Here is a 26,198-nt window from a genome sequence, read left to right as displayed (position 1 = left end):
ACACCCCACATGGACAATTAAGATGATCTGATTGGCCAACAAATATGTTTTAAAAAGTGTTCAATATCATTAGCCATTAGAAAAATGCAAATCAAGACTACAATGAGAAGCCATCTCAACACAGCTAGAACAGTTGTCAAAAAGCCCAAAATAACAAATACTGGCAAAAAAATGTGGTAAAGTATGGATTCTCATACACTAATGGATGGAATGTAAATTACTATAGGTACTATGAAAAAGTTTATGGAAGCCCCTTTAAAATATTTTTTTTTTTAAAATTGGAGCTGGAGAGATGACTTGTAGGTTAAGAACATTTTCTGCTCTTCCAGAGGACCAGGGGTCATTCCTAACACCAACATGGTGGCTCAAAACCATCTATAATTCCAATCCCAGAGGATCCAGGCTCTGAACATACTTGGTGCACAGTCATACATGCAAGGAAAACACCCAAACATATAAAAAATAACTCTAAAGATAGATCCACCACCATCCAACAGTCTAATTTCTACTTATATGTCCAATGAAAATGAAGTCAACATGCCAGATATACCTGGATACCCGTGTTTTCATGGATTTTTTTTCACAATGGCAGGATAAAAATCAACCTAGGTACTCATCAGCTGATGAATGGATAGAGAAAATGTAATGTACACAGGCACACATGCACACACGCACACATATTTGTATCTATGTGTGTGCATGTGTGTGTGTGTGTGTGTGTGTGTGCGTGTGTGTGTGTGTGTGTGTGTGTGTGTGTGTGTGTGCGCGCGCATGTGTATGTGTGGAGTAATTTTCAGCCATAAAGAAGAATAGAATTCTGTCATTAGCAGCAGAATAGATGGAACTAGAAGACATCATGTTAAATGAAATAAGCCAGCTACATTAAGGCAAGTGCCATGCACTGTGTGTGTCTCATACATGGATTTCAAGTCCACTTGAATATAGAATATTGAGTGCTAGAAGTTGGGAAGGAGGGTATGGGTAAAATGAAGCTGGATTTGATCAGCACATGCCACTCACATGTGCTAAAATATCACTCTGATTGTCATAAAATGAACAATTAATAAAAAAAAACCCAGAAAATTGGCTATAACAATTAAATTGTATTTGACAATTGTATTTTTAAACGGCTATTTGTGGCCCTGGCAGCAGCAGTTACTATTGAATTTGGAGTGAAAATGAGGAAGTACAAGACTACTCCTCCGTGAATATCTTCTTGTGCTGACCAGTCATTATTTAATTTTTGAGGTTTAAGTTTATTAAGTGTTTGCCATGTGTCAGGGATATTCCTCTTGGAACTGCCAAGGAACAAATAAATGAAAGCCATTGGGAATTCCCTGACTAGGCTCTATGGGGGGCGGGGGGCGGCGGGGTGTTGTTCAGAAGGGTAGCAGGACTTGTGTGGGCCTGTGGAGAAGATGCACAGTGCCGTTGTGGTGAGTTTATAAACTTTGATTTAGGGGAGATGGAGTGCACCGTATAGTGGGGTGTAACAGGAGGAACTAGAGCTGAAGTTTCCATGGTCCGTAGACAGCACAGGGCAGCTTGCTCAAGCCAGAGGCTGGCAGAGCTGACCGTCTGTGGCTTAGTCTGTGGGTGCTGAGGCTGGCACAGGAAGAGTCTTTAGGAGAGATCCTGCCAATGGCTTGTTCTGTGGTTGGCATATGCTGAGGTCTGCTGGGGGAGTTAAGAGCCCCAGAAAAAAAATGGGAGAAGGCCCTCTGGAGGGAAGCCATAGAAGAGGAACGCTGTCGGCTCTGAGGTCCATGTCCCAGGGTTTTCAAAGGAGGAGGCAGCATCCCATGTCTAAAGACAACAGAAGAAGGAGGAGTCTGGACAGTGCAAATCCGCCTTTAGGGAAGGATGGCTGCTGACCCACTCCACCAGGAACACTCATGTTTAGTGTGTGCCCAGTGGGGGATTTTGTGGCTGAAAACTCAATTGCTGATTCTGAAGGGGATCCCTATTAACCTGAGGACACAGAACACTCCAGGCTACTTCCCTATTTAGCAGACCAAGAAACCAGGAACATGAGGAGATTGTCACCCAGGAGAGTTTGGGGGGCTCAGCAGGGGACAGGAAGCCAGCTGTCCTCTTGCTTGCCACTGTTCCTGAGTCAGATGAACAGTCTGTGTTCCCCGTCTTTGAAGAGTGACTCCAAGACCAGCTCGGGCCTTTCGACTCCATGGAATAGTTGTTCTTGGCGTCCTGGAAAGACTACCTGGTAGTCAGCTGCACCGTCCTTTCATTGGTACTATTTTATATTACTGTAAAGTCTACAAATATTTTTCTGGACCACTTACTGTCCTAGAAACAGAGGGAGGGTTTGATTTAGAAGGGCAGCCTCAAAAAGGAGTCCTGCTGAGAAACTTTCAGGAAGACAGGCTTCTACTACCACAGAAATGTGAACAGGCCAGCCCTTTGAGCCAGTCTGCAAAGTCCAGGATCCTAGCCTCGGACTCTGTGATCATCTGCCTCATCTTCCACTATGAGCTGCACCCTCAGGGCTGTTAGCCTGTAAGCCTGATGTTGACAGGAGTGACCATGAATATCCCAATGTGGCTTTTACTCCAGTTCCCGTTTTACTCCAGCTTATACATGAGGGATCTTGTAAGCAGTGTGTTACAAGTGTCCCTTTCCTGCTGTTCCGTATTCAGCTTCTGACTGAAACAAAATTCATAGTTCCTTAAAAAAAAAAAAAAAACTAGGGTGAGCGTTAAATAAGATGCCCCGTTGTCTACAAGACTGTCTCGCTCTGGCTTCTCCTGCATGTGTTCCAGCCTCTCTAGTTCAATTTACAGGGGCGTGTGTGTGTGTGTGTGTGTGTGTGTGTGTGTGTGTGTGTATGTGTGTTAAACTGGGGTTTTGCATGTTGTTGAATTAATCAGATTATAGGATCTTTCAGGATCTTCAGTTTTATGAGCTTAAATTCCCACCGCCTCAGGCTATAATTTATTTTCCCTAGAGTTTGTTCCAGAAAAATGTCAAATACTAAATCTACTAATAAAATTCATCAGCATGTTAACTACATACATCAGACCAGGTAAGGATTATTATGGGAATGCAAGGATGATTTATGTTTAAAACATTTATGATTGTTCAAGTCCTGTATTGTGAGATAAACAATCTCAACAGACACAAAGAAGGCATTTAATAAAATCAGGTATGTATTTTAAACATATATAAAAGCAAAGAGCCTTGGTAGAATAAGGAGCAGACTGAAGATTCTTTAACCTGGTATTGTCTGTCAGGAACCCACAGCAGGGAACATGGAATTTGGGGTCATCTAAATCTATGTTCCCAGGGTCATGATCACTCAAAATGGCTCCATAATAAACTCAGGTTCCCTATAAGACAAGAGCTGTGTTTGGGAGGTCCACAATTATGGTGCTACAATGTGGAACGTGAGAATGATCCACTTTTCACTGGAGGAATCACCTGAGTGGAAGCCAGGTGTCTGCATGGACCCACTGAGTCCAGACCATCTGGTGCTAGTTCCTCAAATGCATTGTTTCGAGTTCCTTCCAGGGCTCAGGGCTGCCCTGACAGGCCAGTTTGTTTATTCTGAGCTGATTAACACGGGTTCTACTTTGATAGACACCTTTTTGGTCTGCTTCCAGTGTATTTGATTTAAGAAATCTAATGAATTTGTTTGCCTTGAAAACATTTTGGTGTAGATATTTGGCTTGGTTTGGCTGGTTTGCTTGCTTCTGGTTATCTCTAAAGGCATTTTAGTCAGCGTCTGGTTGGCTTTTGGAACTCGGAAGGCATCTTGGTGTTTGTGTTGCTTGTATTGGTTTTCACTGTCTTTGAAATGTTTTGACTTTTAACCTTTGATTCCTGACACTCCTCCTCAAATGCAGAATTCTGCCCTTTTTTCCATTGTTTTTCTTCTGACCTTGCCAAGCCTTTAGCTTAGGGGTTTTATGATACCTGATGATAAAGATGCCAAAGAGAAGAGGCTGTGCCCTCCCTCCCACCCAAAGCTGTGGGGATACCAGAGGGACACCCACAATATTCCACAGACTCATAGGGAAACCCAACAAACATCTCCCGTTCCTGGGTCTGAAGGAACTGTATTAGCTCGCCTGGGAAGACACCCATGAGGGATTGGTCCCCCAATGTCTTCAGCCCCCTTGTATTTGTGTAAATGTGCAGGAGTGAGACAAGAGGACTTCAGGATAGAAGCTGAGAAAGTCAACCCCAAAAGAAGCACATAAAACTGACCTAAAACATGGATTCCCTACCCAACATAGACAGGGGACTTCAGAAGAAAGAAAGAAAGCACACACACACACACACACACACACACACACACACACACGCATGCACACGCACACGCACGCATACAATAAGATTTGCAAAAAGGAGGAGGAGATAGACTGCCATCAGGTACTCTAGCTGGCTTTATGTGTATCAACATAAAAACCACAGCTCTCGTCTTAAAGGGAGTAAGAGAGAGTTTATTTTGGAGCCATTTGAGAGGCCATGGCCTGGGGACACAGATTTAGGTCACCCCAAATTCCATGTTCTAATGTAGAGGCAGTTTCGTGGTTTGTTGTAGTTTTACAGAACAAAGAAAGTCATAAACCAAGGCAAGTTTAAATACATTGGTGAGTACACCAGAGAGGTGGGTACAGCGAGATGGAGGGAGCTGTTTTATAGGCACAGGGTGCTGTATGATGACATTCTGAGCTCTTGGGTTGGTGGAAGCTAGTGTTCTGCTAAATTAACTGATAAAATTGGCAATTCATTATATATATATAAAAAAGGAGCTCTTAAAAGATACATATGTGCTAAATGAGATGCTAAAACAGAAAATTAAAAGTCTTTTTAGAGCTGCTATTGAAACTCAGGCTAAATTCTAAAGTTACAGCTACTCACCTTTCTCTGACTTTGCTCATCCTAGAGTTTTCCTTGAGCAGCTTTTTGTGCTCACAGTGAAGTGTCTTTATCATACAAACCAGTCCCCAAACCAGTCCTTCCAGCCTCAAAGCCCAGAATCTCAGTTTGGCCCTCACTGAGTTTCCTATAGATCAGGGGAACTCCTCCGGCTGTTAAATCAAATGAAGGTATGTCTGCAGAGCCTCAAGGATATTCCTGGGGATTTATGCCGAGACCCATCTTCAAGCTTCTTGGTGAGTGTCCCTGTGTTATTTGACAAGTCAATCCTGTTAGATGTGGGTTCTGCATTCCTTCACTTCTGCTTTTCTAACAAACCCACGAAATATTTGAGAGTCACTGACACCAAAACCAGATACTTTCTAGACACATCTCATCTGCTACTGGGTCATGTGTAGTAACACATGGCTTTTCTGGGGAGCAGCTTCATAAACTGATCTCCACCTCCTCCACTTGTATGAAGATCAGACTGTTAAAAGAATGGGTCCTAAGGATGATGGAGTTCCCCAGGAATCTCATTCTGGGAAAAGGAAGGGAAACAGACGGAGGGCAAGTTGTATCTCTGAAAGAGATTTCAAACAATTCTAGCAGCTGGTCAGACCACCTCACAGATGAGACTAAAACCCAGATAATGATGAGGTACAGTGGGTGTAATCACCTGGACAAGGGCTGCTGGGATATGCCTGTTTCCAGACCAAGGCTGCTGGGATGTACCTATCTTTGGACCAGGGCTGCTGGGATATGCCTATCTCTGGACCAGGGCTGCTGGGATATGCCTAACTCCGGACCAAGGCTCCTGGGATATGCCTATCTTTGGACCAAGGCTGCTGGGATGTGCCTAACTCCAGACCAGGGCTGCTGGGATATGCCTATCTTTTTGGACCAAGGCTGCTGGGATATGCCTATCTCCGGACCAGGGCTGCTGGGATGTGCCTATCTTTGGCCCTCTATATAAACTTTTTCTTACTTCAGGATCCTAAAGGTGGACCTGAGAGGTTTGCTCCGTCTTTGTAAGCCCTTCAATGTGAGCACCTTGAATAAATCTTTTTTTCTGCTTTCTACTTTTAATGTGGCTCATCTAATGGGCTTGTTGTGGAAGGGTGGTCAGACCTGCTTGGCACAAGTTGTGACCTCCAAATTACCTGCTAGAAATCAGTCTAGGACACACACACAAAAAATTCACTCTCCCCCTCAGCTAGAGAGAGAAAGAGAGAGGGTTTACCTTAAGTCTGTAGGACAGACATCACCTTTGACCCTCTGTTGCTAAGCTTTTCTCACATCTTAAAGAAATAGGATAAACATTCTGTTTTTTCTAAAGTGGGTGCACCTAATTTCACGTGATTGTGTCATGTGTCTATGATAATTGTTTTTATATGTTTTTGGTTGTTTTCATATATTGTTCGTGTCAAAGATTTTTTTAACACACTGTGGCTACCTACCTCAGTTCTCTCTTTAAAATTAATTTTTATTATGTGCTAAAATTATTTTTTGGTATGCTCAACTAAATTGCACATGCAATTTTGATCGTATATTAAGATCTGATAAATTTATACTATTTATATATTTAAATGATCTTTGGGAATGTTAAATGTTTCATACAAACCTTTATTATTATATATATATATATAGATTTTGACAAGGATTTCCTTCCAAAACAGATCTTCATTTATATAATGGGTACATAAATTCAAATGATTTTTTTTCAAAATACTCTTTTTTTTTTTTTTTTTTTTTTTAGTATGAATGTTCTGTCTGCATGTATGCCTACATGCCAGAACAGGGCATCAGATCCCACTATAGATGGTTGGGAACCACCATATAGTTGTTGGAAATTGAACTTAGGACCTCTGGAAGAGCAGCTAGTGTTCTTAACCACTGAGCCATCCTCCAGCTTCCTCAAAATGTTCTTAACATAAAACTTAAATGTAAGGTTTTTATTATGGTTGGACTACCTATAAATTAATAGAGATATATGTTTACTGAAGATCTCTATGCCTTTTCCTTTTCATAATGAAGATTATAGAAAATAAAATCCCAACACAATTATGTTGAAAATCTTAGTTTACTGAAATCTATTTTATGTATGATTACAACTATAAACGGTCTATATTGGGTTATGTTTTATTTTTCATGATGTACTTATTGCCAGATTGACTTATAAGTCAGTGTTCCTGTAAACTAACTTGGCTTGACTTCATTTTAGCTCACAGTAAACTAAAATTAAAATAAATAAATGTGGTAAAAGACATAAAGTATATTTAATCAGTGTGACACATGGACAAAACAAATAGAGATGACTAATAGTCCTAAATCTTTCCATGGGACAATCAACAAGAGTTTTTCAATTTAAAAAATTTGAAACTGCTTTTAATGACAAGATATGCATAACCCTACAATGTCTTCCGGTCAAGACATCCTCTTCTTGATCTGTGTTCCAGTTCTGGGTCTGCAGCATGGTCCGCATTGCTTGAGGGTGTAAGTTAGCTTGAAGAAGTGATTGCTCCTACTACAGAATGTGTCCTTCTTACTGACAATCGCCCTCCCTTGAGATTCTAAATTATTTATTCCACAGGTTGAGAGGATGGCTCATGTCTGTGTGTTTAGATATGCTGCATACGTATATATGTATAAATACACACACATTCTAAGGATTTTAAGGATTTTTTTTTACCACTACTGCCTCTTTAAAAACAAATAAATAAAAAATGGAGTTCTCAAGACCCTTACTTTAGCCAAGCCTAGGTAAGAGAAAACTCCAAGTATTTTTAAATTGTCATTTTGAAAACCTACTTTGAGGCTTATGTAAGACATCTTAGAATTTACATATCATCTTAATATGTTACACCATAGTGATATATATATATATTTTAAAGTAGTCATCTCTATTTTATATTATTTTATAATAACAATAATAATAATAATAATAAATGTCCAACATTTTTATCCTACTTTTGATGCTTCAAAAACATTAATAAAAGGTAAACACTTTTTCTAACAAAAATTCATTTCAAGCTATATGTTATAACTTAAATCGTTAACAAGTAACTAATTTGAATTTGATTAAGAAGACAAAAACTATTATGTACTTTACCTATGTTTATAATTATTGGATAGCTAAGACACCATATGTTTTGTTTCAGATACAGCCTCCTGAGTTTTCATTTAAAATTACCTCATTAAAATTGTTTTCTAAATTTTGTAATAATAATGTGATTAAAAAGCGTGTTATAAACAGTTATGTAAAAATAAATATGGGTGTAACTAAGTTAAAAATAGTACAAAGGCTATAAAATTTTTGAAGGTTAATTCAATACTCTGAGATAAAATTAATGGCTGTTTTTCTTTTTTTTTTCAGCATTTTTTTTTCTTTTTTTCTTTTTTTGAGACAGGGTTTCTCTGTGTAACAGCCCTGGCTGTCCTGGAACTTGCTTTGTAAACCAGGCTGGCCTCAAACTCACAGAAATCCACCTGCCTCTACCTCCTAAGTGCTGGGATTAAAGGCATTTGCCACCACCACCTGGCTTTTTAAAAAAAAAAAGTAATTTATTTATTTTTATTTAATGTGCACTGATGTTTTGCCTGCGTGTATGTCTATGTGAAGGTGTCAGATCTTGGAATTATAGACAGTTGTGAGCTGCCATGTGGGTGCTAGGAATTGAACCCAGGTCCTCTGGAAGAATAGTCTTAACCACTGAGCCATCTCTCCAGCTCACTTGTTTTTCTATTATAATTTTTTCTTAAATATTGAATTGTTCTTAGTCTCCTTTTACCAAATGAACATTTAAGAGCTGTGATTAAATATGTTTTCTTATTGGACAAAGCCTTTGCTTTTTGAATAGTCAGTCTTTGCCTTAAATATATAAAAAATCCTGTTTAGAGAGCAATGCCTCCTTAGAATCGTCCTATTGAGTCATATAGTGATGTAGCACTTGTTCTAATGGACGGATATTTAAATCTGTTTATAAAATCTGGTCCAGTAGATAAACTAGTAACACATAGTATTGTAAAAAGACTTTTAGCTATGCTAACTAAAGCTTAAATTAGTTAGAGATTTCTTCTAAGTATTAAAAACCAGATGATTTGGTCAACTAAAAGAAAAAAAAGGACACCACATCGAAGACTCCTTTCTGATTTAAAGATGAGGACTGTGCCAGATATTTGCAACTCACTCCTAGGAGGGCTGCCAACATTCCCACATCTGAGAGCTTCTTCACGTAAACTTCAAAAATGTTGAATGTTCTTATCTTCATCCACTGACAGCAAACAGTTTTCTCACCTTTTATGTCTGTCTATCTGTCTCTGTCTCTGTCTCTGTCTCTGTCTCTCTGTTTTGTTTTGTTTTGTTTTGTTTTTTTGAGACAGGGTTTCACTGTGTAACAGCTCTAGCTGTCCTGGAACTCACTCTGTAGACCAGGCTGGCTTCAAACTCACAGAGATCCACCTGCCTCTATCTCCCAAGTGTTGGGTTAAAAGGCATGTGCCACCACCACCCAGCAACCTTTTATATTTCTTAAATATTTTTGTAATTAGATTTTAAAAATTGTTTATGACATCTAATATTACACCTAGTATATTTGAAATTGATAAAATACTAGTCTTGGTTTTAGTGAGGGTACAAATGAAAATATCATGGTCTTTCATTTGACCATACGTTTTTGTTATGACTGTTTGGTTACACTAAACCTTATATGAAGCTAATGTTTGAAAGATTCAAATGTTTTCATTGTCTATATATGTCAGTATATTTGAGTAAAGCAAAAAGAAAATCTAGGTTTCAAGTTAAACTTTAGCTCCATTTACTCTGCTAGAGATACCTAAAGATTTCAGTTAGTTCTTCTTATCCAAATTATACAAAAGACATCAATGTCTAATAACAACATTCATGATGTTTTATATCTTAAGTACTAAGTTTTTTGCTCTTAATTAGTATCTAAAATGTTCTATAATGTAATTAGCCTTGCTTTAAAATTTAAACAATATTTGTATTTAATAATAAAAATACTACAGTAGTGAGTTCTTTAAAAGTCTCATTTCTAACCATTTAAATACAAGTAAGATAGTTCATAGATTACAAGTAACTATAAATATAGGGAGAACTATATAGTCAATCTCACTAAAAATATATAAATTTTGGTTATTTTAGATGTTTGATTCATCCGTAAACTTCACTCCATTGGGCCAAACTGTGTTATTACTTAATTTTAGGTATAATAATCTATCACATATGTCATGTCAGATGCAGAGGGTATAGAAATAATTCAGATCCAAACCACAATGGCTAATAGTTTTGATATGATCCAAGGGTTTCTTTCTTAATGGCCTTTACCAGCTATTCCTCTCTGCCAAAGACTGCTGTCTTGCCCGCTACTCAGTCTCATTAGCATCAGATCCTAGGGATGAGCCTTCCTAACTATGAGGGACCGTAGTGTTTAATAAATAATATGTGACCTTGCATGCACAAAGTGCATTGTCTAACAAGCGCAAGTGTGAACAAAATCTCCCCAAGAAGCTGTGTCTGCAGAGACCGATTGGCCGATCAGAATGTCAGTGCTGTGGAGGGGCGGGCATGCCGCAGGTGCAAAGGCTAGCTACCTAGCCTGGGCTAGTTCTAGCCCTCCAGAACAGCCGTTCCTTGCCCACCTCTGTGTCAGAACTAAGTCTGTGACTAATAGATTAGAACCGTTTGGAACCAATTAATTTAGCAGACTACTAGCTTCCACAAACCAAAATCTAAGAATGACGTCATCTGACAGCATCTGGGGCCCATGGAAAGTTCCCCATCTTGCTCCACCTGTCTCTCTTATATCCCTGTGGGTTTGTTAGAAAAGCAGAAGTGAAGGAATGCAGAACCCACATCTAACAGGATTGACTTGTCAAATAACACAGGGAAACTCACCAAGAAGCTTGAAGATGGGTCTCGGCATAAATCCCCAGGAATATCCTTGAGGTTCTGCAGACATACCTTCATTTGATTTAACAGCCGGAGGAGTTCCCCTGATCTATAGGAAACTCAGTGAGGGCCAAACTGAGATTCTGGGCTTTGAGGCTGGAAGGACTGGTTTGGGGACTGGTTTGTATGATAAAGACACTTCACTGTGAGCACAAAAAGCTGCTCAAGGAAAATTCTAGGATGAGCAAAGTCAGAGAAAGGTGAGTCGGCAGTAACTTTAGAATTTAGCCTGAGTTTCAATAGCAGCTCTAAAAAGACTTTTAATTTTCTGTTTTAGCATCTCATTTAGCACATATGTATCTTTTAAGAGCTCCTTTTATATATATATATAATGAATTGCCAATTTTATCAGTTAATTTAGCAGAACACTAGCTTCCACCAACCCAAGAGCTCAGAATGTCATCATACAGCACCCTGTGCCTATAAAACAGCTCCCTCCATCTCGCTGTACCCACCTCTCTGGTGTACTCACCAATGTATTTTAAACTTGCCTTGGTTTATGACTTTCTTTGTTCTGTAAAACTATAAAAACTTCATGAAAACCACAGCAGACATCATATCTTATGGGAGAAGTTTAGAGGTAATCCTTTTGAAGTTAGGAATGAGACAGAAATGCCCAATAATTCTTATTTCCCAAGATCACACTGGCAGACGTTCCCACCATTGTAATAAAGCAATAAAACAACAAATAAAGAAGAAAACAAGAGGAGAAGCTGACAAATTTGTGTAGGCATCGTTGGCCACATCACAATATCCAAGAGTTGTGGCGTAAAATCTTCTAGAACTACAGCAGAGCCCAACAAGCTAAATCACGAAGAAGCAGAGGTGAGGTCATCTTTGATATGGAAACATCATATCCATTAAACACTGTTCTCTCACAATTTGGTCAGATCTTCTCTGTCCTCTAATAATGCAGCTTATAGTTCACTTCTTGATTATTATTGTGTGTGAGTGTGTGTGTGTGTGTGTGTGAGAGAGAGAGAGAGAGAGAGAGAGAGAGAGAGAGAGAGAGAGAGAGAGAGAGAAAGAGAGAGAGAGAGAGAAAGAAGGAGGGAGGGAAGGGAAGGAGGGAGGGAAGGGAAGGAGGGAGGGAAGGGAAGGAGGGAGGGAAGGGAAGGAGAGAGGGGAGGGAGGAGAGGGAGGAAGGAGGCTTGTGTGTATTACAGCACATGTGCAGAAGTCAGAGAACAACTTCCTAGTTCTCCGCTTCCACACAGTTTCTGGGGATGAAACTCAGGTCATCAGCTTGTGCAGCCATCTCAGTGGCCCTTTCTTACGGTTAACTAAATGGCTGTTAATGGTTGGGTTCTTCTGTATTTATCTCCAAGTGACCTAGCTTGCTGAATTCTGTCGTTAGTTCTAATAGATTTTATGCATTTGAGCAATGACTTGAAAGTTCATATAGGGAGGAAAAGAATGGTTAAGACAGCTACTGAGCAGAATAAAGTAGGGTACTTACCCACTGTGTGATTAAGATGTGTGCCATTAAGATGTGATGTTGTTATTGAAATGCACCAACAGACTGAAGAATACACTAAAAACTTCAGAAATATGGAAACTTGATATGACAAAAAGGAGCCCTGACAGATCGATAGCAGAAAGGATGTGCTAGTTAACCAAAAGAATAAATTGTGTGGAGACAAATAATCCAAACCTCATAGGATATGCACAGATATCCTCCAGGTGGGTGGAAGGCCTAAACAGGGAAAGAAGACACTTAACATTCTAGAAAATAGATGAGTCTTCATTACTTCATGGCAGGAAAGGCATTTTTAAAAATCAGATTAAAAAATCAAGGGAATGATTGGCCTATGTATGTTAACATTTAAATCTTCTGTATACCAATGGCTGAGAGCTATGCATGTTAAAAACAAAATACCACTTTTTGTACTATTCAGGTAGATAAAAATTAAAGAGGTGGGCTATTGATTAGGAAGTTTAACCTAAGGAACTCACTGCTGCTGGGAGTGAAGATTAGCACAGGCTCCTTGGAGAGCAATGGGCATCACTTCTGCCAGGACTTGGCAGGCAGCTTCCAGATGTGGAATCTGCAGACTGCTGTGTGTGCACAGGAGATGTAATGAATTTAAATGTCCGGCAAAGGAAATATGCAGACAGAGTCACCTAGGTAAATCTTGAAAGCACGATGTTGAATGAAATGTTTCTGAAGGGTTTACGTGACACCTTTTATGGAAAGTTTAGAATCATTCATCTACAAACACTAGAGATCAGAGATCAGTCTCCAGAATAGATAAGATTCACGGAGAGAGTAACGGGAGAGAAGTTGAAAACAAGAAGAATTTCACTTCCCTCTGTCTTATTATCTGAGGACAAAATACTAAGAATTGTTCTTGCCAGGTAAAGTGCTCGCCTCACAGTGACCTGAGTTAAATCCCCAGGACTTATATATAAAGGTGGAGGAGAGAACAGACGACGCAAAGTTGACCTCTGACCTCCGCAGGTAGGCTTTGGCACATGTACATAACCACACCCCCACATCACCCATACTCAATAACAATACATTTTTTAAATAATTTTTAAATAACTGTTTTTTCTGTATATTGGCCATATAAGTGTTATATTTTCTTCTATTTTATCTATATGCTTGAAATGCTTTGTAGATTTAAAAGTTTGTTGTATTGTTTGTGTGTGCATATGTGCATGTCTGTGTGAGAGTATGTGTGCGCCCCTGGAGGCCAGGCGAGAGTGTCTGGTCCGTTGGAGCTGGAGATACAGGTGTTTGTGAGCACCTGATGAGGGAATGGGGATCTGAACTCTGGTCCTCTGACAAAGCAGTGAGCACTCTTAACCACTGAGCCATCTCTCCAACCACCCCCACCCCCCACCCCCCGTTTTTGAAAAAATAATTTTCCTGAGGGAGATAAAACCTGATCAATCTTTATTTTAAAGTGGGCAGTAATTCAAAAAAGCATTTAAACTAATTGGTTTATCACTTGTGCGTGGAGGTTTAGTACGTATTGAAATAATGTGTGTCTAGTGGGGGGTGAAGTGCAGGGCTATGGGGCAGACTGCAGAACCCAGCTCAGTCACCTCCTGCGTGGTGGATTCAGAGAAGCGACCCTACTCTCCCTTGCCTTGGCTTCCCTGAGAGTAAAATGCTGCTGCTGTTGCGTATATCATAAAATTGCTGCAAGGATATGATCAGTTATATGCATAAAGTACCCCAATCAGCAAGACTACCCTATAAAGAGAGGTTGACTCAACTCTGTGTAAAGGAAGTGTGTAAGTAGATGCTGGCTTTTACTGATGCTCTTCTGTGGTATGCAAGTCTCTCTCGGATCATCAGAATCAGCCTATCAAATTGGAAATAAGTCCTTCTCTAATGACTTCATAAATATCTGCTTCGGATAGTTCTGGCAAAGGGAAGTGATCAGATTCTCATTTACTTTGCAGAGCTAACTATAAAATCAATCAGAAAAACAAAATCCATACATAACTCTGTTAAAACAGACACAGTTCTGCCCAAAAACAAAAACTAGGCTGGGCGGTAGTGGCGAACACCTTTAATCCCAGCACTCGGAAGACAAAGCCAGGCAGATCTCTGTGAGTTCGAGGTCACCCTGGTCTACAGAGCAAGATCCAGGACAGGTACCAAAGTTACACAAAGAAGTTCTGTCTTGAAAAAAATGAAAACAACAACAACAAAACAAAAACAAAAAACCAAAAACTGTATCTATCTTTAGCTTCTGGTAAATGTGGTGTCATTCTTGTCATAATGCTGTCCTTTTTCTATTAACTGACGAGTGTTAGCTTTCCGAGCTAAATTGAGATTTAAATTGAGGTCCATTTCATGTTTCACATGGGTAAGAAGTGAAGAGACACCATGACCAAAGTAACCTATAAAAGAAAGTATTTAATGGGAGGCTTGCAGCTTGCTTACTGTTTCAGAGGTGAGTCCGTGACCATCCTAGCAAGTAGCGCAGTGACAGGTAGCCAGACAGGCAGGCGGGCAGGCGGGCGGGCGAACGGGCAGGTGGGTGGGGCCCTGGAGTACAAAGGCAAAGGTTGCTGGCTCTGTCTAGAGTCTTGTGAACTCGGGCCCTGGAGCTCTGCTGCTGACTAGCCACACGTCTTCGAATGAACTGCTGCCGTCCACTCTGCCTCAGTTTCTTACTTTATGAGCGGGAGCACCCAGGCCTTCTCTTGCAGGACTGTAGTGATCAGATACATGGTGCACCGCCCCTCAGGTACAGAATCACCAGTCGAGTTACAGATTGCTCGGTGGAGGTTGGTGGCTAGCTGGGGATGGGTAAGAAAAGATATGGTAATAAACTGAAAACTTTCACAGCTGTCTCAGCCAGAATCTCTTCATTTTACCTAAAGTGATAAATATTGGGGAAAACAGCCAAACAAGCCCCACACCACCCCCAAAAGGGCCTCCCGGTGCTATAATTACAGATATCTGACTTCTTATCAGATTATCTCAGATCTTTGCTTTTCCCTTTAAAACGTGTCTGTGGAAGAGCTCTTGCCACGAGGAGACCAGTCATGGACGCTGCCTTCTCCCCTCTGCTCATATGTACTTACATGCTAAGAGCGTAGCTCCTGGACTTTGGATCCGTGTCTTGCAGACAAGACACTTTTTGAACTCACTGCGGAAGGAAGTTGAAGTTCAGAGATGTTTGTGAGCGTGTCCCGCCCAAAAACCATGGTCATGTTCCCTGGTCCCTGGACTAAAAGATGAGTGACTGGTGACCAGAAACATGAACTCTTCTGAGCTCCTCCACCTGGGTCTTGCCTTCTCTATGGCCATGGTCTTGCCCCCCACCTTCCTTGTACACTTGACTCCCTGCCTTCACAGATGGGCTCCCCAAACAACACGCACTGCTTCCACCCAGCTACCATGTCCATTTATAACTTCTCCTTAACAGCCGCAGTTAATTTTTCCCCTGCTGTCATCTTGAGCTGTCAACAGAAATAGAGTGATGCTGTTTGCTTGCTCTTACAAATAAGCCTCTGCTGTGTGATGTTAATATGCCTCTCTGCACGTCTGTGCAAGTTCCACTCACTTTTTAGAGACGCAACAGGGGTAGAGAATTAGAGTCCTGGGAGGAGGAGGAGGAGGAGGAGGAGGAGGAGGAGGAGGAGGAGGAGGAGAGAATAGCTGTGCTCTGGCCCCTCCACCCCCACAGCCTGGTGACACTCAGGAGCACTTTCGTGAGCTCTAGTGACAGCTCAAGGTCTGGTGTCTTTTATAACCATCATTTACTTCACCTCTCTCCTGGAGTTTATTACCTTAGTCTCAGGAGGCTCCTCTGCCTCTTTCCTGCCCACTCACCAAGCTTGGTGAGACTTTCCTGCTGTTTGTCACTATGGGCATGCCATTTCACCATCTGGGAGAGCTTCGTGTTTTCCGGAACGATGGAAGCATCACTTGGGCTCTGGCTGAGCACTGTTTTGAAAGCAGCAACTCTGCGTGGCTGCAGGCCTCTCCCACGCACTCAAGTGTCCACGTAGAGCATCTTTGGTGTTCTCTCTCTAGACTCATTCACTCCCATGACCTCACTGTAGTTAAAAATCCCTAGGCCTCATAAATGGTCCCTTGCCCTTAATGGCTAGATAATGGGAACTTTCATTCAGAGGCAATTAAGGGGGTTATCCACGGCCAAAAGCACTTTCCTAAGGTGTTCAGATAGGAATGAAAAAAAAAAAAAGTTGTGTCAATACCTCTATTCTGGATATTTTAGTGTTTCCCACTAGCCATAATGAAGCTCGCTTTCCTCATCAGCTTGCCCATGACTTTGGTTCCCAAAACTTGACTCATGGTCTTCCTTCTAGTCTACAGTGTCTCTTCCTGGTATATTACCAACATGGTTCCTCTATAGAATGCTAATATGGAAGTATGGATAGAAAAAGTCAAAATTTCCATGTGCAAAATGCCTCTGACTAGGACTGTGCCCTGGGGTGCACACTCCCTTAAATCACTAGTGGCGTTGTGGATCTCCTCACGCATTGAGCTATGGGAGTTGTGAAAGTGTTCTGTTGTCCTGATTGTGTTGATGTAACTTCTACTAATCCTTTGCACTGTTTCCCATAATGCACCCCACAGGGTGTTTTACATAGTTACATGTACGTGTGTGGGGGTATGTGTGCCCAGTAAGTTTGTGACTGGGTGACTAAACAAAACCATGGAATTATCTTTCCTGCAAGACTTCCTGAAGCCTTGACAATAGCTTATGTATTAACCATCAAGAGCAAAAATACCTGGTCATCTGAACCTCACTAGAGTGATCACAGAGTCCTTCCTCCCAGGGCATCTAAAGGATGAGCTGCGTAGGGCATTTATGTTGGGGCACATTCATGATCACTTTGAATGCAAAGAAATCTGTGGTCGTGTGGGAATCTACTTGGTGATATGGCTTTTTGTTTTTTTATTAATTTTTTTTTATTTATTATACGTACTAACCACAGTTTCCCCTCCCTCCTCTCCTCCTACTCCCTCCCCTCCACCTCTTTTCTTACCTCCCCCACCCACTCCTCAGAAGGGTAAGGCCTTCCATGGGAGTCAACAAAGCATGGCATACCAAGTTGAGGCAGGACCAAGCTCCTCCCCCCTGCACCCCACCATAGGGGAGTGGGTCTTGCAGGTTACGGTGTCCAGTGGTGTCCAGTGGTGTCCAGTGGTGTCCAGTGGTGTCCAGTGGGTGGTGGCGCTGGTGGAACGGCCTACCGGCAGAACTCTCACCTCAGCTTTCTGTTTTGTTCTGTTTCTTTTCCTGCTGGTTTAGATGGTCCCTAACATTTGGCTCCTTCCGCTCCAGACTTGTGATCTTTAAGTGTTTGGAGATTTTTCAGATTCCTACCTTTCTTGAGTTCTCAGAATAGAGGTTTGTAAATCCTGTTTATTTGCAGATAAATAGTTCTTATTCAAGAGAGATGGCCAGAAGCGTCAGGGAAGCCACCCAGGGGCTTGGTATCATGGTGGAAGTAGATAAGTGCAAGGCTTCATTCCACCCCCCTGAGTTAACTTACTGTCCCCTTAACAATTCACCGTAAATGAGAGACTTGAAATGCTGTGAGTTTGTCTTTATGTACCTGGAACTCAGAAATCTGAAGTAGGGTCACAGGGCTTTGGGAGGGTGTAAGGAAGAACGCTTCATCTTGCAGTTTTAGCTTCCTGGGTGCCCCCAGCCCCCTTGGCTCATGTCCTCACCTCCCTCTGCAGAGGCAGCAGTTACCCCAGCCTCTGATTCTGGTCTCACACCTTCTCCTTTGCTCCCTTCCCCCCTCAGACTCCATACACATTCATTTGCCTGGGAAGACAGGTGTGGCTAAGGCATGTGATCCTCCTTCTTTCTCTTGTTCAATCTTAGTGTTTCCTCCTAGAGAGACATTTAAAGGAACTTGTACCTCTGGGGTGGAGAACCTTCCCAGACAGACAAAGAGCCAATCTGAAACTCACATCTTTTAGTGTGATACATCTTTTAATCAAAGTACCTTAACCCACTATTCCTCCACACGTAATTTAGTTTTTAAAGATTAATAAATATTCACCCCAGACTAGCCTTGGCATGAGCACTGTGCCCTGATAGAAGAAAATTATCAATCTATGGAGGCTTATCATCGCCAGAAAAATATTCCTTAAATTTCAATTTACTTTGGTTGCCGGTAATTATGATGGGGTTAACCAGGTGTTTTCACGCATTAAGAATGTACATGAAATTAAAGTTCTGTGGGTGAGCCAAGTATGGTAGCCCATTCTTAAAATCCCACCACCAAAGAGGTAGAAATGGGCTATTGCAAGGTCAAAGCCAGCTTGGGCTACATAGGCCAGCTGTAGACTTTATAGAGTATTTCAACAAATTCAAGACAGACTTATGTAGACATCGTGTTATAGGATTAAAAACCACATATATTCTCCTTTATTCACAAAGTGAAAAAGAACAAAACAAGTTGGCTGTGGTTTTCCTAAGTTTCATTCAGTGTCCTAGTCATACAAAGCACGTTTAATTTGTCATTTGTAATTTGTGTTTCCCACACAGTGCCATTCCATGCCCTTGAGAATCAGTGACCTGGGCATAGAGACACGCATCTGTCACCCCAACACTTCAGAGGCAGAGGCAGGAGGATCCAGGGTTCAAATCTAGCTTGTGCTACATAAGAAGTTCCAGACCAGCCTGAGCTACATATTGAAACCCTGTGTCTTTGTGATTTTTTTTGGGGGGAGGGGTCTTTTTTTCTGGTGCTGTGGACCATTCCCAGGGCCTTGTGTTTGCTGAGGAAGTGCCCTCCCACTAAGCTGAATCCCCACCCCTGTGAGACCCCATCTCAAAAATAAAAATGAACAACTAAATAAGTAAATAAATGACAAGCAAGTAATCATGGGTTGGGTAACATTTCTTAACAGAGCTCTTTTGACTTTCAAATTCCTGACATCTGTTCTGTAAGTTGTACATACAGGTAATGAATAACAGCTACAGTGCAACAGCTGCCTGGCATCTGGAGCATGCCACAGTTTCAAAGACCTTGAAAGTGAAAATAGATATATCTTAGATTGAAGAAAACATTGTCCCAGGACATGTACTATATTCTGGGCATCATGCAATACTTCTTATGTAAGTGGCAAAACTGAATGGTTTCCATGGTGCCAGTGGCTGTAGGGAAACCTTTGGTAAGTAGTAGAGTCAGAGAGGCCTTGTGTATGGAGTAGGTCTAAAAGAGTAAGATTTGGTCTGAAAGAGAGAAAGACTTTTCCAGAGGGATGAGCATGAGCCATTTAAAAACTTCTCAGGAGGAACAGGCCCACGTGGAGAGGGCAAGGCAGCTGGTGGTTTGGCATTGTTGATGTCTGGTTTCCTATAAAGTGTCCTTCTTTATGCTGCCCAGAACTGTGGTGAGGGCTGATGAGATTGATTCAGTGGTTGTAAAGGTGCTTGCCACCAAGTCCAATAAACTGAGTTCAATCCTTGGGACCCACATGGTGAAAGGAGAGAGCTGACTCCCAAAACTGTCCTGTAACCACAACACACGTGCTCACACATGTGCACACACACACACACACACACACACACACACACACCACAAATAAATGTAATTTAAAATTAATAAAAATGTTGGTGACCAGGGCACGGTGACACATACCCATAATCTAAGCACTTGGGAAAATCTGGGGTGAAGTTCAGTTAGGTGGTTGTGGATATAGACATTAGTTTTTGTTCTAAGGATGTAAGTTCAACTTAATGTGTTTTACTTGTAAAAAAAATAATAACAGTTCTCATATTCCTGCATTTGTTTACTTCTTTGCCACAGGTCCTAATGTGTTTAGTTCAAAGAGTCTTGCCCTTCAAGCCCAGAAGAAGATCCTGAGCAAAATAGCCAGCAAGACTGTAGCCAACATGCTGATTGATGACACCAGCAGTGAAATCTTTGATGAGCTCTACAAAGTCACCGAAGAACACACCCATAACAAGAAGGAGGCCCACAAGATCATGAAAGATGCGATCAAGGTGGCCATCAAAATCGGTATCCTCTACCGGAACAAGCAGTTCAGTCAAGAGGAGGTTGTAATTGTGGAGAAACTCCGGAAGAAGCTGAACCAGACTGCTATGACCATGGTCAGTTTCTATGAAGTAGACTACACCTTCGACACAAACGTGCTGTCTAAGCTGCTGCATGAGTGCCAGGACCTGGTCCATGAGCTGGTGCAGCGACATTTGACACCCAGAAGCCATGGACGCATCAACCATGTCTTCAACCACTTCGCTGATGTGGAGTTCCTTTCTACTCTCTATGGTCCGCATGGAAACTGCAGGCCCAATCTCAAGAGGATTTGTGAAGGAATCAATAAACTGTTGGATGAGAAGATCCTCTGACTGGCTTCTCTTCTCCTGGACTTTGCTGCTTCGAAGTTAAAACATCCAACCTGGTCCAGTAAGAATCAAGCAGCAAACCTTGTCCAAGATGCTCTAGTTATGTCCTCTTCATCCTTCTGATGCCGATTCTAACCCAGACTTAGTGTGTTGACTCCCTGTGCACAGGCATGAGGTCTCGAGTCTAAATGAACTATGTTTGCAAGCCCAAAGAATAGTCAACAGTTCTAAGCAGGGAGCCTGCTTTGCTCACTACTGTGAGCTCAGTTGATCTTAAAGCGGAAGGCATCCTGGATTAGGACACAGAAGACACGGGCTTGGATATCAGCCCTGCCACTATGAACTCTTATCTTCTGTGTTCTGAAGACGTGATGCTTCCTGACTACCTCACAGGGCTGTTGTGGGGACTGAACGGGACAGCTCACATGCACGGTTTTGTGAAACTGAGACCAGTGACTGAATATAATAAATAGATGGGGTATTAACTATTCATAATTGATGTGTTTGCTTGTTGTCAGTTGTCATGGCATATTTAATATCACAGTACCAGAGAGGCTGGGGTATGAGAACTATGATTTTTTTTTTTGATAGTCTGAACCACGGAATAGGGTTGAGGTAAATCTGGCCTATATAGGAAACTCTGAGGAAATGAAAATGGAAAAGGAGGGAAAAAAAATAGAAGAAAAGGAAAAGGAAAGGTTCCTTGCCACCTTTGAGAGAAATGAGAGTCAAGGTGACGTTGTCCCTTTACTCTGCACGTGGACTAAGGACACTTGTCGGGGCTCCAGCGATGACTCTCGGTTTAGGAAGAGCAATGCTTTCATTATTTCCCCGTTTTCTCGGGTTCCTCAGACTCTCCAGTTTCGTCTCCAGCTACATCTGTTCAACAGCCATTCCGCTTCTCAGGCTGCGTTGACTCACTTCCTCACATGTCTCCTCCTTTCATTTCAAAGTCTTACATGAGAAATGTTGCGTTTGGATGAGTAGTTTTCAGTTTCCCTAATGAGATGATGAATTCTGTTTTGCGGGGTGTGAGGGTTCTGTACTAAAATTTTATTTATAATTGGTCTGTAATATTTCTAAGGCTCCGTTGTGGTGTAAAGCTTCAGTAGATGTATATATTGTATTATCAAATCAGTGTAATTAGCATATCTATCATAAATATTTATTTTTTTCTGGCAGGATTATTCAGAACTTCCTCCTCTAGCTATTTAGTAATATGTAGCACATATTAGCTCTAATGACCCTATTATGAAATCAAACAGTAGAATTTTCCTAGGTAGATGTAACTGTCAACTTCTCCCATCTCTTTCCTTCTTCCCTTCTCACTCTGTAGTAACCGATGTTCTACTTTTTATTTCTTAGAGATCAACTTCTGAAGTATTTCATGTTTGTGAATTGCACAGTGTTTGTTCAATGTCTGTCTCATTTCACTTCACATAAAGTTTTGTAATTTTATCCATATTGCTGCAAATGTCAGAATTTTTTTTTTTACAATAAAAAACATTCTGTTCTGTTCAAATGTCATTTTTTTCTTCTGCTGCTCATCTGCTGATGGTGCTTTGGGTCTTAGCTATTGCAAATATTGCTACTGTAGTAAACATAAGAAGGCCCATACCTATTTTCAACATGACTATTCCATTTACTTTGCACATATACCCAGTAATGTGGTTTCTGGGTTAGGTGGTCATTTTATCCCTTCCCTCATAGGGAACAACCACTCTGTTTTCTGCAATGATTCTGCTTTATATCTACAGCAACATTATATAAAATTTCCATTTCCTCCACATTCCTATCAAAACATGTCATCCTTTGTCTTTTGGGTATTATCATTGTATCCTCAGAGAAGTAAAATCTCACTGTGAGTTTGGTGTGTATTTTCCTAATAATTAATGATTTTAATCATTTTTACAAATATTTTGGCTATCCATATGCCTCTTTTTGAGAAATTTCTATTCTTACCTTTTCGCTTTTAAAACTTGGATTATATTTTAATTTGCTTTTGAGCAATTTGACTATGCTAATAGTGATAAAGAGTGAATGAATAGAGCTGTGCATGCCGTGGATGGCAGACCTAGAGAAGTAGGGCTACCCAGCCACAATCTCAGTCAGTTCCAGATGTGGGACATTGAGCTACCGGATTTAATTTCCACTGTGTGACTTTGATTTTGCTTTGGTTTGATGGTGCCTGTGCCCTAGTTCTTACCTCTTGGAATAAGAAATATGTAACTTGCTGTGATTTTAAAGGAGCCCAAACTTTGGAATTTTAGAGAGACTTTGGGTACTTTAAAAAGAGACTGAATTTTTAAACACTGTGGGACTTTAAAGGTTATACCATGCTTTATATTGTGATATTGATATTAAGATGAGATCTCAGGGATAAGCAAAAAAGGAAAGGCTATGGATTAATAGTAATATTTTAGTATGTCAGTGTTTAGTATGACAAGGGGTCTGTTGTCTTGGTTGAGTATCTGTCAACTTGACATAAGCTAGAGTTTTCTGGGCAGAAGAGAAACTATGGAGAAAATGGAAACATCAGATTGTAGGCAAAGCTCTATGGTGTTTTCTTGATCAGTAATTGATGTGGAAGGGTCCAGCTCACTGGAAATGGTGTCGTTCCTGGGTGGACTATCCAAGGTTGTATAAAGAATCAGACTGAGCAAGCTGTGGGGACCAAGCCAGTAAGCAGCCCCCCTCTGGGGTCCCTACCTTAGCTCCCACCTCCAGGCTCCTGCTCTGAGTTTTATACTTAATTACCTTCATGAAGGACTTTAATCTGTGAGGAGAAATAAACCCTTTCCTTCCCAAGTTGCTTTGGGTCAAGATATTCTATCACACCAGTAGAAAGCAAACCAAGATAACAGGATATGGAGCCCTTTGAGTACATCCTGAGTGTAACTTGAAATGTGCACTGGTGGAAACTCCAGGCAAGCTTTTATGTTCAGGATTTTGGTTGTCATGAGTCTTTTGTATTTTCATATAACATTTAAGGTTTTTTTCTGTAAAGAATTGCATTTAAACTTTGATAGGAATTGCATTCAACCTTTAAGTTGCCTTTTGTAGGTTGGCTGCTTTTATAGTATCTGTCCTGCCAATCCATGAGCACGGGAGCTCTTTCCATCTCCCGGTATAATCTTCAATGTCCTTTTTTGGTGTCTTAAAGTTTTCATTGTTCAAGTCTTTCACTTCCTTAGTTAGATTTATTCCATGATTAAGGCTGTTGGAAACTTAATTGTTTCCCTGATTTCTTTCTCAGTGTGCTTGTCATTTGTGTACAGAGAGGCTCTGTATTTTTTTAGTGTTATTTTTGAATCCTGCTATTTTGTAACTGTGTTTATGAGGTATGGGATATTTCTCATGGACTCTTCAGGGTTTTTTATGTACAGAATGGTATCATCTACAAATATGGATACTTTGAGTTCTTTGTATCCTTTTTATCGCTTTCACTTGTCTTTGAGCTAAGGAAGACTTCCAGTATTATATTGACTAGGAGGGGGAGAAAGTGGACATACTTGATTTGTTCTTAATTTTAAAAGAAATGCCTTGAGTTTCTTCTTGGGCCCCTCCTTCTTCCTTCCTTCATAATTCTTCAGTCACACTGGGATTAAACAAAATTAAGAAGAGCTCATTAGCTTGGACTTAATTTGATTTTCAGTTTAGCTGTAATTTGTGGAGGAAGTTGAGAACAACAAGTTCACCTACTGCAAGTTGGTTTAAGTACGCTCCCAAACAGCACAGACGTCCAGGTAGCACCAGGTAATGACTGCAAAAACAGATGCGAGGTTAGAACCATTTAAAAATGCATTAGGAGAAGCCCCAAGGAAGGGAAGACTGGACACTTAGGGAGGGACTTTGCTTTTATCTACTGCTGAAGTCTTTGGTTTCCCAGAAGAGACTCTGTGGGACTAAGACCCAACCTGTGAGCAGAGGCATCATGCCAACTGCCTGGTGCTGGAGCACTTAGAGTCTATGATGAAGCTGGTCCACAACTATTAGAACAAGTACAAACTAGATTCAGCAGCTGCTGCTGAAGTAAAGAAGTGTTGCTATGGGATACGGGAGCAAACAACAAAAGCAGACTATCTCCTCCCCGCTCCCTGCTCGAGCCCTGCAAACTCCCTAACTGTAGAGATAACAGGAAACCTGCCAGGGCAGACACATGGCTCTGGAGTTCTAATCTCAATGCCACACAACGGAGTGTTGAAGAGTGGCTTTGGATCTCGAAACTAATGAATTGAATGACCTAGATACATACCTACGTATATAAAGTCACTTAGTGCAATTCATAAATTACATAGTATGTGGATAACGAATAGAAATAAACTTAAAAGTCGAGCTCTGTATGTTGTGTGCTGAGTTATTCTGTATGTTATCAATAACTAAATAGTATCAGAAAATTTCTCCCTTTTAATCTTGGTCTTTAACTTACATATTAATAGATTAGTTTATATTTTTTTTATCTATGATGGTGATACTTTCATAAAGTTTTCTAAGGTAATTTTTGCTCCTTAGAAGCAAATAAGAATTTGATTGAATGAAAATAGCTCACTGCTTTTTGGCTTTTGAAAGTCCCCAGTATATTCACAAAACTGCCTCAAGATTCAGTAGAATAATCAAAACCTTATGGGAGTCACGTTTTTCAAATTTATGAACAAAATTTATTTTTTTTCTTTAAAATACCCAGGGGAGAATTATTGCAGGAAGATAGCAAAGCAGAACTGAAAAAAAGGAGGAGTCGGGCTAATTTTCCCATCACACATACCACTGAGCAGAGGGAAAAGAAAGTGAATAAAACACTTAGTTCACTGCCACAGACATCCACTCACACACACACACACGTACACATATGACAGAGAGCCACTAACACACACACACATACACTTAACACGGCAATCCACTAACACACATGCACACACACATAACACACATACATGCACACATAGACAGCCACTAACACACACATACACTTAACACAGCAATCCACTAGCACACATGCACACACACATAACACATACACATGCACACATAGACAGCCACTAACACACACATACACTTAACACAGCAATCCACTAGCACACATGCACACACACACGCACACATAGACAGCCACTAACACACACACATACATTTAACACAGCAATCCACTAGCACACATGCACACATAGACAGCCACTAAAAATACACACACATACATTTAACACAGCAATCTACTAACACACATGCATGCACACACACACACAACAGACATCCACTAATTCACATAACACAGCAATTCACTAACACATATACATGCACACACATACCACACATAAGACAGAAACCCACTAACACATATGCAGAGACAGACATATAACACAGACACACACAAACACACATACATAATACAGACATACACATACACATAGAGACACACAAACAGACATATACACACAGACACACACACGCACACTTGAACATACAAACACTTTGTAGAGAGAAGATAAAGATTTGTGTCTAATTTAGATGTCCTTTATTGT

At 40.8% G+C, this 26,198-nt stretch overlaps 1 protein-coding gene across 1 annotated transcript in view; it reads left to right on the top strand.

The window, feature by feature from the left end:
• Positions 1-21,344, top strand: part of Tnfaip8l3 (TNF alpha induced protein 8 like 3) — a 47,287-nt gene extending 25,943 nt beyond the window's left edge. The window contains exon 3 of the mRNA XM_059269033.1: positions 20,123-21,344. Within this exon, the coding sequence (XP_059125016.1) occupies positions 20,123-20,685 (563 nt within the window). The 3' untranslated portion in view covers positions 20,686-21,344. The remainder of the gene's footprint in view (positions 1-20,122) is intronic.
• Positions 21,345-26,198: the final 4,854 nt, after the last annotated feature.

Source organism: Peromyscus eremicus, chromosome 7 (assembly GCF_949786415.1).
Source record: "Peromyscus eremicus chromosome 7, PerEre_H2_v1, whole genome shotgun sequence".
Lineage (NCBI taxonomy): Eukaryota > Metazoa > Chordata > Mammalia > Rodentia > Cricetidae > Peromyscus > Peromyscus eremicus.
This window is presented reverse-complemented; position numbering and strand designations above follow the sequence as displayed.